Source organism: Bos grunniens, chromosome 1 (assembly GCF_055505025.1).
Source record: "Bos grunniens cultivar Pamir isolate PY7600 chromosome 1, Bosgru_T2T1.0, whole genome shotgun sequence".
Classification (NCBI taxonomy): domain Eukaryota; kingdom Metazoa; phylum Chordata; class Mammalia; order Artiodactyla; family Bovidae; genus Bos; species Bos grunniens.
The window spans coordinates 112,271,407-112,284,684 of NC_141165.1; the positions used below are offsets into that span (position 1 = coordinate 112,271,407).

At 38.0% G+C, this 13,278-nt stretch overlaps 1 protein-coding gene across 1 annotated transcript in view; it reads right to left on the reverse strand.

Moving 5' to 3' along the window:
• Nucleotides 1-1,283: 1,283 nt before the first annotated feature.
• Nucleotides 1,284-13,278, reverse strand: part of ADGRG7 (adhesion G protein-coupled receptor G7) — a 62,023-nt gene continuing 50,028 nt past the window's right edge. Inside the window, exons 14-16 of the mRNA XM_086409800.1 lie at nucleotides 11,000-11,155; nucleotides 8,778-8,934; nucleotides 1,284-1,541 (exon numbers count right to left, since the gene is read on the reverse strand). Coding sequence (XP_086265926.1) covers nucleotides 1,293-1,541; nucleotides 8,778-8,934; nucleotides 11,000-11,155 — 562 coding nt within the window. The 3' untranslated portion in view covers nucleotides 1,284-1,292. The remainder of the gene's footprint in view (nucleotides 1,542-8,777; nucleotides 8,935-10,999; nucleotides 11,156-13,278) is intronic.

A 13,278-nucleotide genomic window follows, 5' to 3' on the forward strand; every position in this document is an offset into this window, starting at 1 on the left:
GTTTCACCCTCCGGCTAAATGTCTCTCTTTGGTGATTTTTTTTCTACATTTAAAGAGGCCTCCGCTTAAGGTTTATTTTCATCTGAATATAAATTCCAGGACATCAAGTAGGTCAACCGCATCTTGTAATTTTCCCAAAGCCCACCCCCTATCTAGGGATGTCACTATAACACCACTAAAAACACTGACCTCAGAGAATTGCTTTACTTATTCTCTTCCTCTTATATTTTCCATTATCCTGTAAGGTCTCAATTATACTACAGATGGAGTAGGCTCTTGGCTCACCTAGAAATCCGACAGTTATTTACAACCATTTCTATAAAAAACACATGTTCTTTGAGGCACGGTGAGAATGGTATGCCACAGCTTACTTGACATTTGTTAGTCCCTTAGCTCAGTGCACTCACAGCAGGTGCCTCGTTCGTGACAAAACAGAACACAGAATTTCAAAGACTCTATCTCCGAAGTCCGAAGACCGAAGTCCGGTGGGAGTGCTCTCCAACCCAGTGGAGGTCATTTTTTATTTAGGAAGCCATTCATAATTCCAGTGTTTGAAACCTCATGAGCAGCTGGATCTTTTAGAAGTCATAAGGGGTGATAGTGACTAACTTTTCATTTTCTGAGCCTCACTGTCATTTCATCAATAAAAGGTTAGATGTATCAAGAACTGGAAGGAAATAGAGGCTTTAGCAACCAGCTCATTTTTCTATGTCTCCCTTCCCAATTCTCATAGAATCAATTCCTCTGGGCATAAAATATGCTTTTTGTTTTAACAGGAAAAAAAAAAAAAACCTTTCCAGAGGTTAAATAAGTGCAAAGTTCTTGACCGGAAATAAAAGTACAAGCACATACAAATTTAATATATTCACAGATCAGAAGTATGATACATACAAGCAACTCCTTGTAGTGTTCACCAGAAATCATTTTGTTCTCGGGGGGTAAATTTTTCTCTTCATGTCCTTTTTGGTAAATCATAAAAGAATTTGTTTTAGGTTCTATATTTTTATCAAACTTTGTCACACAGACTTTATGATGTAGGGAGCAATGATAATCGAATTATCTTGAAAGCTGAGTGGAACTCTTCATTTCACTGGGGTAAGACTCTATTGAATAATAGAAAAACTACCAAATCCACCATTCCTGATGATAATAAACAACAAGTGTTATCTAAGTCTTAACTTTAAGCAAAATATACTGAGGGAGATTTTATGAGAAGACTGGATAATAAAGGAAGGAAATGGAAAAAGTGAGCTGAATAAAAAGAGGGCCACAAAAGGTAACAGTTTTACTGTCTAGGTGCTTGGGTTTACTTGATCACTCTCAGACATCTCCTCGCTAAGTGTAGATGGCTCCAGCAGCCTAAAACGTTCATTTAGGGCTGGAAATGACCGGATCATGTTATACATCCTCACATGCAGCCTCGGCTTTGACGGCAGCACCTTCACTCTCCCAGCGGTGGACGACAATGACTTCAATACTTCGGAAGCTTTGCTCTGGAAGATTTTTGTTCTCACAGTGTAGAGGATAAAAATTTGCAATCCCTGGCAGACAGAATAAAAGTTTAACATTAGATAAGTATTGAGACACAGAATCAGGGAAGAAATTGTATTTCACCCTGCCACCCCACCCTTCTTTGTGGCTGAGAACCTGAGTTTACCAGTCTGCAACGTACTGCTACATACTTTTTTTTCTATGAAGATTGAGGCAATGTTCTTCTCATATTTGAAGAACTGTATGTAAATAGTAGACTTAAGAGACCTGAGTTCAGGTCCCCATTTGTCACATGTTGGCTGTGCAAAGGACAGGCTTGTTTTCCTCCTGACACCAACCAATTCTGACACCAACTGGGTGTCCTACAATTCAATTCTGATGCTAACTACACAGAGTCCATGTCAGACCCTACAGGCAAAGGGCTCAGTCCCACAGGACTGCCCTCATAATGGTGCCAGTCATGGGTATTATGTCCCCAGGCAATCTACTCTTCTGTTCAACTTGACTACTGCCTCCCCACATCAGGTTGGGTAATTTGCTAGAAGGACTCACAGAACTCACTCACAACAGAGTTTACTTACTGTTACCTGTTTACTATAAAGGATACAAGTCAGGAACAACCAGTCAGAAGAGATTACAGGGCAAGAGCATGGAGCTTCCATGGTCCCTCTGAGTGTCACCCTCCCAGCACTTCAATCTGTTCACCAACTTGCAGGCTCTCCAAACCTCTTCATTTAAGGGTTTTTATAAAGGCTTCAATGGTACCCCACTCCAGTACCCTTGCCTGGAAAATCCCATGGACGGAGAAGCCTGGTAGGCTGCAGTCCATGGGGTCTCTAAGACTGAGCGACTTCACTTTCACTTTTCACTTTCATGCATTGGAGAAGGAAATGGCAGCCCATTCCAGTATTCTTGCCTGGAGAATCCCAGGGACAGAGGAGCCTGGTGGGCTGCTGTCTATAGGGTCGCACAGAGTCGGACACAACTGAAGTGACTTAGCAGCATAAAGGTTTCATTACACAGATGTGATCAATTAAATCATTAGCTGTTGGTGAATGACTCAATATCCAACCCTTCTCCCATCCCTGGAGGTTGGGGAGTGGGCTGGAAGTTCCAAACTTCTAATCAAGCCTTGGTCTTTCTGGTGACCAGCTTCTATCCTGAAGCTATCTAGGGACCTCAGCCACCCGTCATCTTATTAGCATGCAGAAAACTCAGGGAGTCCAAAGATTAAAGGATCTGTGTGCCAGGAACTGAAGACAAAGACCAAATATTTAGTATACCACAGTAACTTTGTTCTTTTTTTAGTGTCTGTGATCTTCAGTTTCCTAAATGGGTAGATTGACCATGGGTTCCCTAATTCTTCTTACAGTTCTAGTATTCTGTGATTCTACATTTCTTGAATTTTTGGTAAAATAACTAGAAATGTGATACATTTAAGGACAAAAAAAAATTTAATCCACTTCTATTCACTGCTTTTCTGTACTTTACATAAGAAGACCAGATATGCATGAGGAATTAAACCACAGAAGACTGAACACTATTTCCCATACATTTTCAAAATGTATAGAACCACTTTTTGCATTCTTATTAATATCAGACACATGCTTGTCATTCAATATTCATCATTTAATCCTTCTCATTTAGTCCTAATATCAACCCTATAAAATAAGGTTTATTACCCTATGTTATGACTTCCCTGGTGGCTCAGAGGTTAAAGCGTCTGCCTCCAATGCGGGAGACCTTGGTTCGATCCCTGGGTCAGGAAGATCCCCTGGAGAAGGAAATGGTAACCCACTCCAGTATTCTTGCCTGGAGAATCCCATGGACAGAGAAGCCTGGTAGGCTACAGTCCATGGGGTCCCAAAGAGTCAGACACAACTGAGCGACTTCACTTCACCCTATGTTACATATAAGGAAACTATGGATTTTCCAGGCAAGAGTACTGGAGTGGGGTGCCATTGCCTTCTCCTAAGGAAACTACAGTTTAGATAAATTAAGTAACTTGCCTAAAATTAACACAACCAGTAATCAGTAGAGTCTGGAACTAAACTATATGTTTGGCTCCAAAACTCCAGTATCTGATACATTACTCTGTCTCTTGCTTGTAATATAAAGGTCGTATAAAGTACATTATAGCATCTAAAAGACCCCTGATAATTCCTCATTAATATCCTTTGTGGAAAAGTAAATAACATCCATAGTTGAGTTGAGAGTATTGTACCAATGTTCATTTCTTGATTTTAACAATGTTATACAAGATATTATCATTGGGAAAAGCTGGGCAAAGAGTATAGGGGAACTGTATACTGTCTTTGCGATTTCTTATGTAAGACTATTTAAAAATATAAAAGCTATTTTAAAAAATTCATGGATGTCTCCCAGATTGATACCTACTAGGCCCAAGCCTTAAAAAGATTATTTCTAGAATCATATCATATGAATACCATTACAGGAGACTTCTGGTGCTATGGTTAGATAACTCTGAGCGTTTGACTAATAGGATCAATACATATTGGCTAGGGATACACTAGATCTCTGGCCAAAAGCAGGAAGATTAACTTGATTGTTACCCAATGGGTGGTATCTACTCCCCTGAAGAAGGCCTTGATGACACGAGGGTGTTTTCAACGGGACATAGGTTTCTGGAGGACAAAAGTGGCCACTGGTCATCCTGATTATTCAAGGGAGAGAAATTTGCTTTGGAGACATGAAGATCTGGGCCCTGGAAAAGCATCATTTTTGTGTAGTACATGATTTCACCTGGATTTTCCAGAATTCAAACTCTAAGGTAAAGATAAGGCTGGATAGAATTTCTGGTTGTACAATAATTAGGAAAAGACCTAGACCATGAAGAATTCATAAAGACACCATCCTGCAGGATCCTGTGCTCCCTAAAATCCCAAAGATGTTATCTGAAAAGACAAAATGTATGGGTCAAACTAATTCTCGCTAGCACAAAGATCAAATTGTACCTTTTAAGTAATACTTGTAACACTCAGTAAAATATTTATTAGAATTATAGATTATTCTAAACCTAGAAGGAGCCTTCCATGTGAACTAAGCTAGTTGTTCCTACTCCTTAGTATCCATAACAATTACTTGGAGCCCTTGTTTAGCATGAAGATTTCTAGCTCTTACCTCACAGGTTCTGACTGAGTAGGTAAGGGGTGAGTCTCAGGAATCAGCATTCTAACACATCATGTAATTCTGATGTAGGCAATATTCAGGCCCACTTTGTAAAACACTGTGTTAATGTTAACAGCCCCACTTCATTATATATTTTACCTGCCTCAATCAGAAAAGTTGTGTGACTCCTAAAATCATATGAATCATTCATTGTAAAGCTGGAAGATAGCTTAAATCTCTTTTTAGTTCAATGCTCTTGCCAAATGACCACCTTCAACTTTACCATAAAGTATTAACATTTTGTAATGAGTCTCTATTTTGTAATATGTCTCTCCTGTGCATGGAGGAGAAAATATCCTTGCCTAGCTCTTCTTTTAGATACTTTTCTAAATTACCAGTCACTTTAGGTGATAATTCCATGATTCGGCTGGCAATCCCAGACTAAGCTTACACTACTTATTGTCCTTCTGGGGAGTTTCCCTTGGGTGTTGCAACCAGTAAAGGTCTGCCTTATAGCCATTCAAATTTGGTGGCAGGCACACATCTACTTTTTTTTTTTTTTTTTTTGAAGGATAATTGCTTTAGAGAATTTTGTTGTTTTCTGTCAAACCTCAACATGAATCAGCTATAGGTATACATATATCCCCTCCCTTTTGAAACATCTATTGTTTAATGGAATTATTCTCAAAAAATGCCTGAGAGGGCTGCCTGGGATACAGGGCGAGGTCCTACAAACATTAAACATGGTGGCAGCAATTCAGACAGCCAAGCAGCTCCCCACACTGCACACAGCTCCCCGCACTTGAAGCTTACAGGTAAATAATCTATGTGGATTGTATCAGTGTCACTTTCCTGAGTTTTATTATACATATTATAGTCATATAAGATGCTATCACTGGAAGAGCTTGGTGAAGGCTACATAGGAACTCTCTGTACTATTTTTATAACTTCTTATGAGTTCAAAATTATTTCAAAAAATATTCTAAGGGGTTATATAAGACTGAGAAGAAGAAAAAAATTCTGACCTGTCTCAGTTTTTCCACAACATAAAAATCTCAATAAAGTCTATGCAATTTCAATGGGAAAAAAAAAGATTATTGCCAAGAATTAAATGCCAAGCTAATCTGGAATCCATGTGCCATGGTACCTAAAGAAAAATTATCAGATAGAAAAGTCCTCATTAGTATTTACTAACTAACCATTAAACAATTACTCCAAAAACATCCTATCATTAATGAGAAATTCATTAAAATTAAAAAGTCAAAATAACATGACATTCCAATATAGAAGGACTGGCAAAAGGCATTGGCGGTAATGTAAGCTGATGCAGCCACTGTGGTACACAGTATGGAGGTTCCTCAAAAAAACTAAATATAGAACGACCATATGATCAAGTGGTTTCACTCCTGAGCATATAGCCTAAGAAAACAAAAACAATAATTCAAAAAGATATGTGCACCCAAATGTTCATTAACAACATTTACAATAGCCAAGATATGGAAACAACCTAAAAAGAAGAGTACATTAATTATACTGAAGTATAAATTCACTCTGCCAGCTCAGAAAAGATGAAACTCCATGTACTGATGGAAAAGCCCTTGTAATACATTTCATCAGAGCAAAAGGCAATGTTCACTATAGGAAGAGGCGCAGAATAAGAAGCACAGAGAGAAATTCCTGATCTTAAGGTAAGTCTTTCAATAATGCCTCCTTGTTTTATTTGAAACTTTTGACATTCCCCCTGTATAATACATGGGCTTCCTGGTGGCTCAGTGGTAAAGACTGCATCTGCTAATGCAGGAGATACAGATTTGATTGCTGGGGTAGGAAGATCCCCTGGAGAAGGAAATGGCAACCTACTCCAGTTCCAGTATTCTTGCCTGGGAAATCCCATGGACAGAGTAACCTGGCAGGCTACAGTCCATAGGGTAACAAAAGAGTCAGACACAACTTAGGAGCTAAACAACAATATATAATACACAAATACGAATGAATAAAAACAAAAATGTTCTGAAGTCAAACAAAATTTTTTATTTTCAGTTACCATTTGGATTCATCTATATGACTATTTTTTCATGATGAAAATCAGAAGGTGACCATAATTCTTAATCTAAATGTTGAGCTTCTCACAGTGGATACTCCCAAAATGTTAACAGAATGGTTTCCAAAGAAGGAAAGAATATAAATTTTCCATTCAGATATTTTAAACAAGTATGAATGAAATTTTTAAAAGACTTATTATTTTAAATATATTCTTGAGATAAGACTCAAGAATAAAAGCATTTTCAGTCTTATGTGTGACATCCTACGTATGTCACAAAAACAACTTCATAAGGTTCTGTTCCTATCAAAGCAATTATTTCCAATTATTTTTCAATAAAGTCTTTTAAAAGTTAAATAACCATAAAATTTCAAAAAAGGGAGAAAAAAAATTCAGCCAACCCCACAGGGGTCCAGGCTCCAGGGACCAGTACAACACTGACCATACTAACCACCGTGAGGCTCCTTGGACCTGCTGCATGGAAGAGAAGGAAAGGTGGTGCTTGCCAGGCTAGCTGCTTGACAGAACCCCTTCTGCTTGGAGGACTAACATGGTTCAACTGTATTGAAATTATATTCCATGAACTCCAGCTCAGGAAAGGATATAGTAGATAAGCCATAAAAATATTTTTCTTCCGCTTTCCTCAAAGTGTATTAAGAATAGAGTCACCTAAAGTTAACTAAGCAGTGACCTTCAGAGAGTTTTAAGATAAGAAAGTTTGATCCAGGGTGGTATCATCTCTGCCACTGCATGGTCTGCTACTGAAAGGTTGTTACTGAACGAAAAGACGCCGGGATTCTTGGCCTCCAGAGGAGAAGAATTCAATCCAGGGCCAGAGACAAGGCTTGATCAGATCACTCAGAGCTTTTGTGTAATAAAGTTTTATTAAAGTATAAAGGAGAAAGAGAAAGCTTCTGACATAGGCATCAGAAGGGGGCAGAAAGAGTACCCCACTGTTAGTCTTCAGCTGGATAGTCACTAGCAGTCTGTTAATGAAAGAAAGGAATATCTTAAAACTCAGAATGGCACCAGGCCCCTCATCCATAAGAAGCATTTAGGGATAATCTTGGCACCATATGATTCATCCCGGGCCATAAAATGATTGACTTGAATCTTATAGAAGGGCAGATTACCATACAAATAGTTTTGTTTACATAGATTGCTGCTGCTGCTGCTGCTGCTAAGTCGCTTCAGTCGTGTCCGACTGTGTGCGACCCCATAGACGGCAGCCCATTAGGCTCCTCTGTCCCTGGGATTCTCCAGGCAAGAATACTGGAGCAGATTGTCATTTTCTCCTCCAGGGGACCTTCCCAACCCAGGGATCAAACCCTGGTCTCCTGCATTGCAGGCAGATTCTTTGCCATCTGCTGCTGCTGCTGCGTCGCTTCAGTAGTGCCCGACTCTGTGCGACCCCATAGACGGCAGCCAACCAGGCTTCCCATCCCTGGGGTTCTCCAGGCAAGAACACTGGAGTGGGTTGCCATTTCCTTCTCCAATGCATGAAAGTGAAAAGTGAAAGTGAAGTCGCTCAGTCATGCCCGACTCTTAGCGACCCCATGGACTGCAGCCTACCAGGCTCCTCCGTCCATGGGATTTTCCAGGCAAGAGTACTGGAGTGGGTTGCCATTGCCTTCTCCATTACATAGATTAGGGGAACAATATCTGAGTATAACATACTGGTTTGTCAAGTAGGTTCTGAGCCATTAGGCTGAACCAACTTGAAGACAGAGTCTGGGGTAAATGCATAGTACATCAACATAGCTTAAGACAAACATTTCCCTAAGAAAAATGCATTGTTAACTCAAGGTTTGAGAATAGTTAACTTCAGGTGAAACCAGGTGTCAGTATGGCAACACAGCATTTTAAGAAAAACCTCCTTTTAAATTTGTATGGCAAAACCAATACAATATTGTAAAGTAAAAAATAAATAAATAAATAATAAAACTAAAAAAATTTTTTTGTATAGAGAAGGAAAAAAATATCGCTAGTTTGTTTCCTCCTCCCTCTTAAGAGAGATAAAAAGGTCTGACACTTGCAGCCTATTTCCTCCATTTGGAGACCCCTGGCCTTCCTGCCTGTTACCCTCTCACTACCTTCAGACTAATCCATACCATACCTGAGTTGTGTTGAAAACGCAGAATATGTAGCTGAAGATGAGCCTGATATCATCATTATCAGTTAGCATTAAGTATGCCAGAATCCAAGTAATTCCAAAGACGACTGCAACAGATAATGTGCTAAGAATCTTCTTTAGGGATGAAACCTTCTTTGTGCTAAATAAGAGAAAGCAAGAAAGAAAATAGGGTTCAATTCAGGTTCTTGTTTTTTTAATATCATTGTTAACCTCTTATTGAAAATACATGTCCAGCTCCACATATACACTGTTCATTAAACAACATTATGCTTCAGGTAGAAAAACCTATGTCACTCTGGATAAAATATATGTATATGAAAAGAAAGAGAGAGAAAGAAAGCAAGGAAGGAAGAAAAGAAGACAAAACGGTGGTATCTGTTTAAAAGCTCAAGCATAAATACTTCCTTAAATATAGGCAAATTTCACAAAGAATCAAGTTTTCCTTGGAATGAAATTTGATTTTAGTGATTATTACTACCGGATCAGTAATTCCTTTTTCAGGGATCTGGGACCTTTGCATGCTATAGGTTGATAAGCCTTTAAAGTGTAGACTTTCCTGTCAGGCTGTCTATATTCCTGGTATCTGAGCTGGGCCTTCTGACTTGCTTTGATCAGTGGGACATCAGCATTTGTTCCCCAAACAGAGGCTTGAAAGCATTCTGCTCATCAGAGCATGCCTTTTCTTATTGCTCTTTGAAACCCTGAGAGTACTATGTTAAGAAACCTGGACTGGTTTAATGGACAGTGAGACCACATGGAGCAGAGATAAGCTTCCCTAAGTAGTTCCCACTCAATACCAATCAACTACCAACATCAGCATGAAAGTGACTCATCCTAGATTATCCACCAGCATTCAAACTGGCCAAGACCAAAACAACCACCTGACCAACACTCAAACGTATGACAAATAATAAATATTTGTCAGTCTAAACTGTTAAATTTGGGGGTAATTTGTTATATAGCAAAACTTAACTGATACATAGAAGATAATTTGTTAAAAATTAAATTGTAACCCACTCTTCATTGTAATAAGTCAATTTAAGAACCATGGGCTGTCAGTCAAAATTTTGAAATGAATTTGTTTGATGGCTATGGCCTAAATGATACTCCTCTGTATAAAGGAAATTTAAGAATTCACAATTAGGCTAATAAGACTTTACCAAAATTTTCTTCACTGCTAAAAAACAGGTTTGAATGAGTATAAGTGATAGTCTTTTCCCCACAGCTCCTCTCAATATAGGCTATCATCCATATAGGAAATATGATAATTACTCCTGACTGGTAAAGTACACATTTAAGATTACATTCATACTAATTATGATTGTTTTTCACCCATCTTTTCATACAAAATAGGTCTATTTAGTGATCAATAAAGTTCACAGATATATTTACAGTAAGTCTACTTGGATTAAGCAGTCTTATAGAATTAAGCCTGAATTCATAGCTTCATTAGCACTGTGTTCTAACCAGTTCATGCTGTAGGATATGGAAGTGGGAGGACTGTATGTGTTTAATAGTTTCTCTTCTTTGTCTCTCCAATCAAAGCTCTTTCTGTATGTCAGTGATGACAATGAAAATGCTTATTGAGGTCATAAAGGTTACAGAGAGGAATAATCAGTTCACGGGAAGTAATAAACCAGAGTGCACACACCCTATCTGCAGGGAATGTGGGCCCAATCTTGCCAGATGTTCTAATTTTTTCCAAGAAAAAATATAGTTTTTAAGTGAAATCTTTCAATTTTTATGTTTGCAACTAATATTCAAAAATTTAAAGTCATTATGTGATTCAGGCAACACATGTAAGATACAACCTACAGTTACTAGTGTGTGAAATGAAAATACAGTCACTGGCCTCTCCTTACAACCCTCTCATATTTTTAAGTATTTACATCTGATTTCATGAATATTTGGGACTGGGAGATAAAATTTTTTCCTTGATGCCTTTGAGTTTAGTTTTGTTAGGCTTATATAGCACAAAAGTAACTTAAGTAATGCAGTAGACTCACATTATAGCATCGATGTTGGAAGATGAGACGATTTACTTTCTGAGACAAAGTGTAAGAAAAAAATCTGTCCTGAAAACCACATATTCTTGCATTTTCCTGGAGTCTGAAAACTCTTCCAGGAGCAGTGAATATATCACTGTGCTATATTATGTACTATATGAACATGCCTGCCAACTTCTCATTCACTGGGAATCTTACCTTGTCAGATTCTGATTATTCTTCCACAGTACTTTGACTACAATGATAATAAACATAACAATGTTGCTGATGATGATAAGGGTCACAGGTACAATGAATGACCACAACAATGGACTTGCTATCAAACCACTGCTTCCTTGAGTTGCCAGCCAGCAGCTATGGAGAGAAAAGAAATGATTTCAGCAAACTAAGAAAAGTATACAAACTCTTCTCTATGCTGTTCACACTACTGATATTCACTCGACTGAAAGACCTGCTAAAAGTCAGTATCCCTTTGTCTTATATATACTGGAGTTGATTTTCAAGAATTCAATTGACTAGAAAAATGAAATGCACTGATACTGCCAAATTTCTCTGTGAGACTGTATGGTCTAGGAGAAAGGACGTGGACTTCTGAGTCAGGCGGTCCTAAAGTTAAAAGTCCCTCTCTGTCACTTACAAGGTGTTTGATGTTAGGTAAATTATTATTTTATATTTGAATATGTAACACACTCAGATGGCTCAAAATTTTAAAGGTATAAATTATCATAGAGAGACAAGACCCTTCCTACAACTATCCCTGGTCACCTAGTTTTTATCTCTGGTGGTATTCACTGTTTCTTGTGTATTCTTCTAGAGTTAGGCTATGTATACACTGGCAAAGGTATACATTTTCCTGATTCTGAAGCAAATGATAACATATGATACTTCTTACTTTAATTAAAAACATATCTTAGAGATTATTCCATATCAGAATATAAAGATTATCTTCATGATTTTTCACAGCTGCATATTATTCCATTATTTCATTATACCATAAATTATTTAAACTCTCTTTAATAGACTTTTTTTAAAATTTAATGATTAAAATTATTTGATTAGTTCTTTAAACTTGCTGCATCTGTTTATATATATATATATAAATATTTTATTTATTTATTTATTTTTTTTACTGTGCTGACTGTGCTGGGTCTTGGTTGCTGTGTGGGGTTTTCTCTAGTTACAGAGAGCAGGGGCTACTCTCCAGTTGCAATATGTGGGCTTTTCATTGTGGTGGATTCTCCTGTTGCAGAGCACGTACTCCAGGCATTCAGGCTTCAGTAGTTGCAGCACATGGGCTCAATAGTTGCTGCTCCAGGGCTCTGGAGCACAGGCTGTACAATTGTGGTGCATAGGCTTAGTTGCTCTGCAGTATGTGGGATTTTCCAGACAAGGGATTGAACCCACGTCTCCTGCATTGGGAGGCAGATTCTTTACCACTGAGTCACCAGGGAAGCCCTCATTGCATCTGTTTTTGTCTTTTTGTTATTGTTGGTGGCAGTTTTGGTGGCATATTTTTCCTAATTTATGAAATTCAGTAGTCATCTCCTGGCATTGTTATAAGAATAAATTCATTCATTTAATAAGTATTTATAGAGTACATGCTATGTGCCACATTGTTCTAGATACCAAGATATTAACAGTGAATGAAATACCAAAATTCCTTTCTTTAGTGAAGTTATTCTGGTACAGGAAAAATAAATAAAACTAATGCATTAATAAAATATATACCATATATCAGATGTTAACAAGTGCCATGGAGAAAAATAAAACAGGTAGTGAGGGTAGTTACTACCATGTATATGTGTATCTGTGTGTGTTGCATAGGGGAATTGGGAAGGAAGAGTTTCATTTTAAATAGAGTGATCAGGAAAACCCTTATGGAAAAAAATATTTGAGTAAACATCTGAAGTAGATGAAGAGGAAGGGTGTTCTTGGCAAAGGGAACAGCAAGTACAAAGGCTCTGAGCTGAGAGCTTAAGGAACAGCTAAGAGGCCAATGTGGCCAGGATAGAGTAAGTAGATGAGATTAGCAAAAAGATGCAAATTATGTCTGAGTTTTATAGGTGACTGAATGTACTCTTGGCGAGAAAGAGAAACTTGACATGATCTGTCTTTAGTTTTTAAAGTATTATTTCAGATGCAGGAATAACAGAAAAGCACATCCAAAAGGAGAAAGTTGGCTCAGAGTCTACTGCAACAGTCTGGTGGCCTAGACCCAGGAAGAGGAGATGCTGAGAAGTAGTCTGATTCCAGATATGTTTAAAAGTAAAGCAAAAGGATTTATTGATAGGTTAGATGGGAGATATAGGAGAGTTACAAGTGATTCCAAAGTTTTTGGCTTGAGTACCTGGAAGATGAATTCTACATAGAGACTGATCCTTGTAGGAATGGGGTTTCTAGAATTAAGATTCAAGAGTCACAAGCTCAAAGTTGAATCTGATGAACAGCTATGAACCTGAGGTCTGAAGAGTATTATA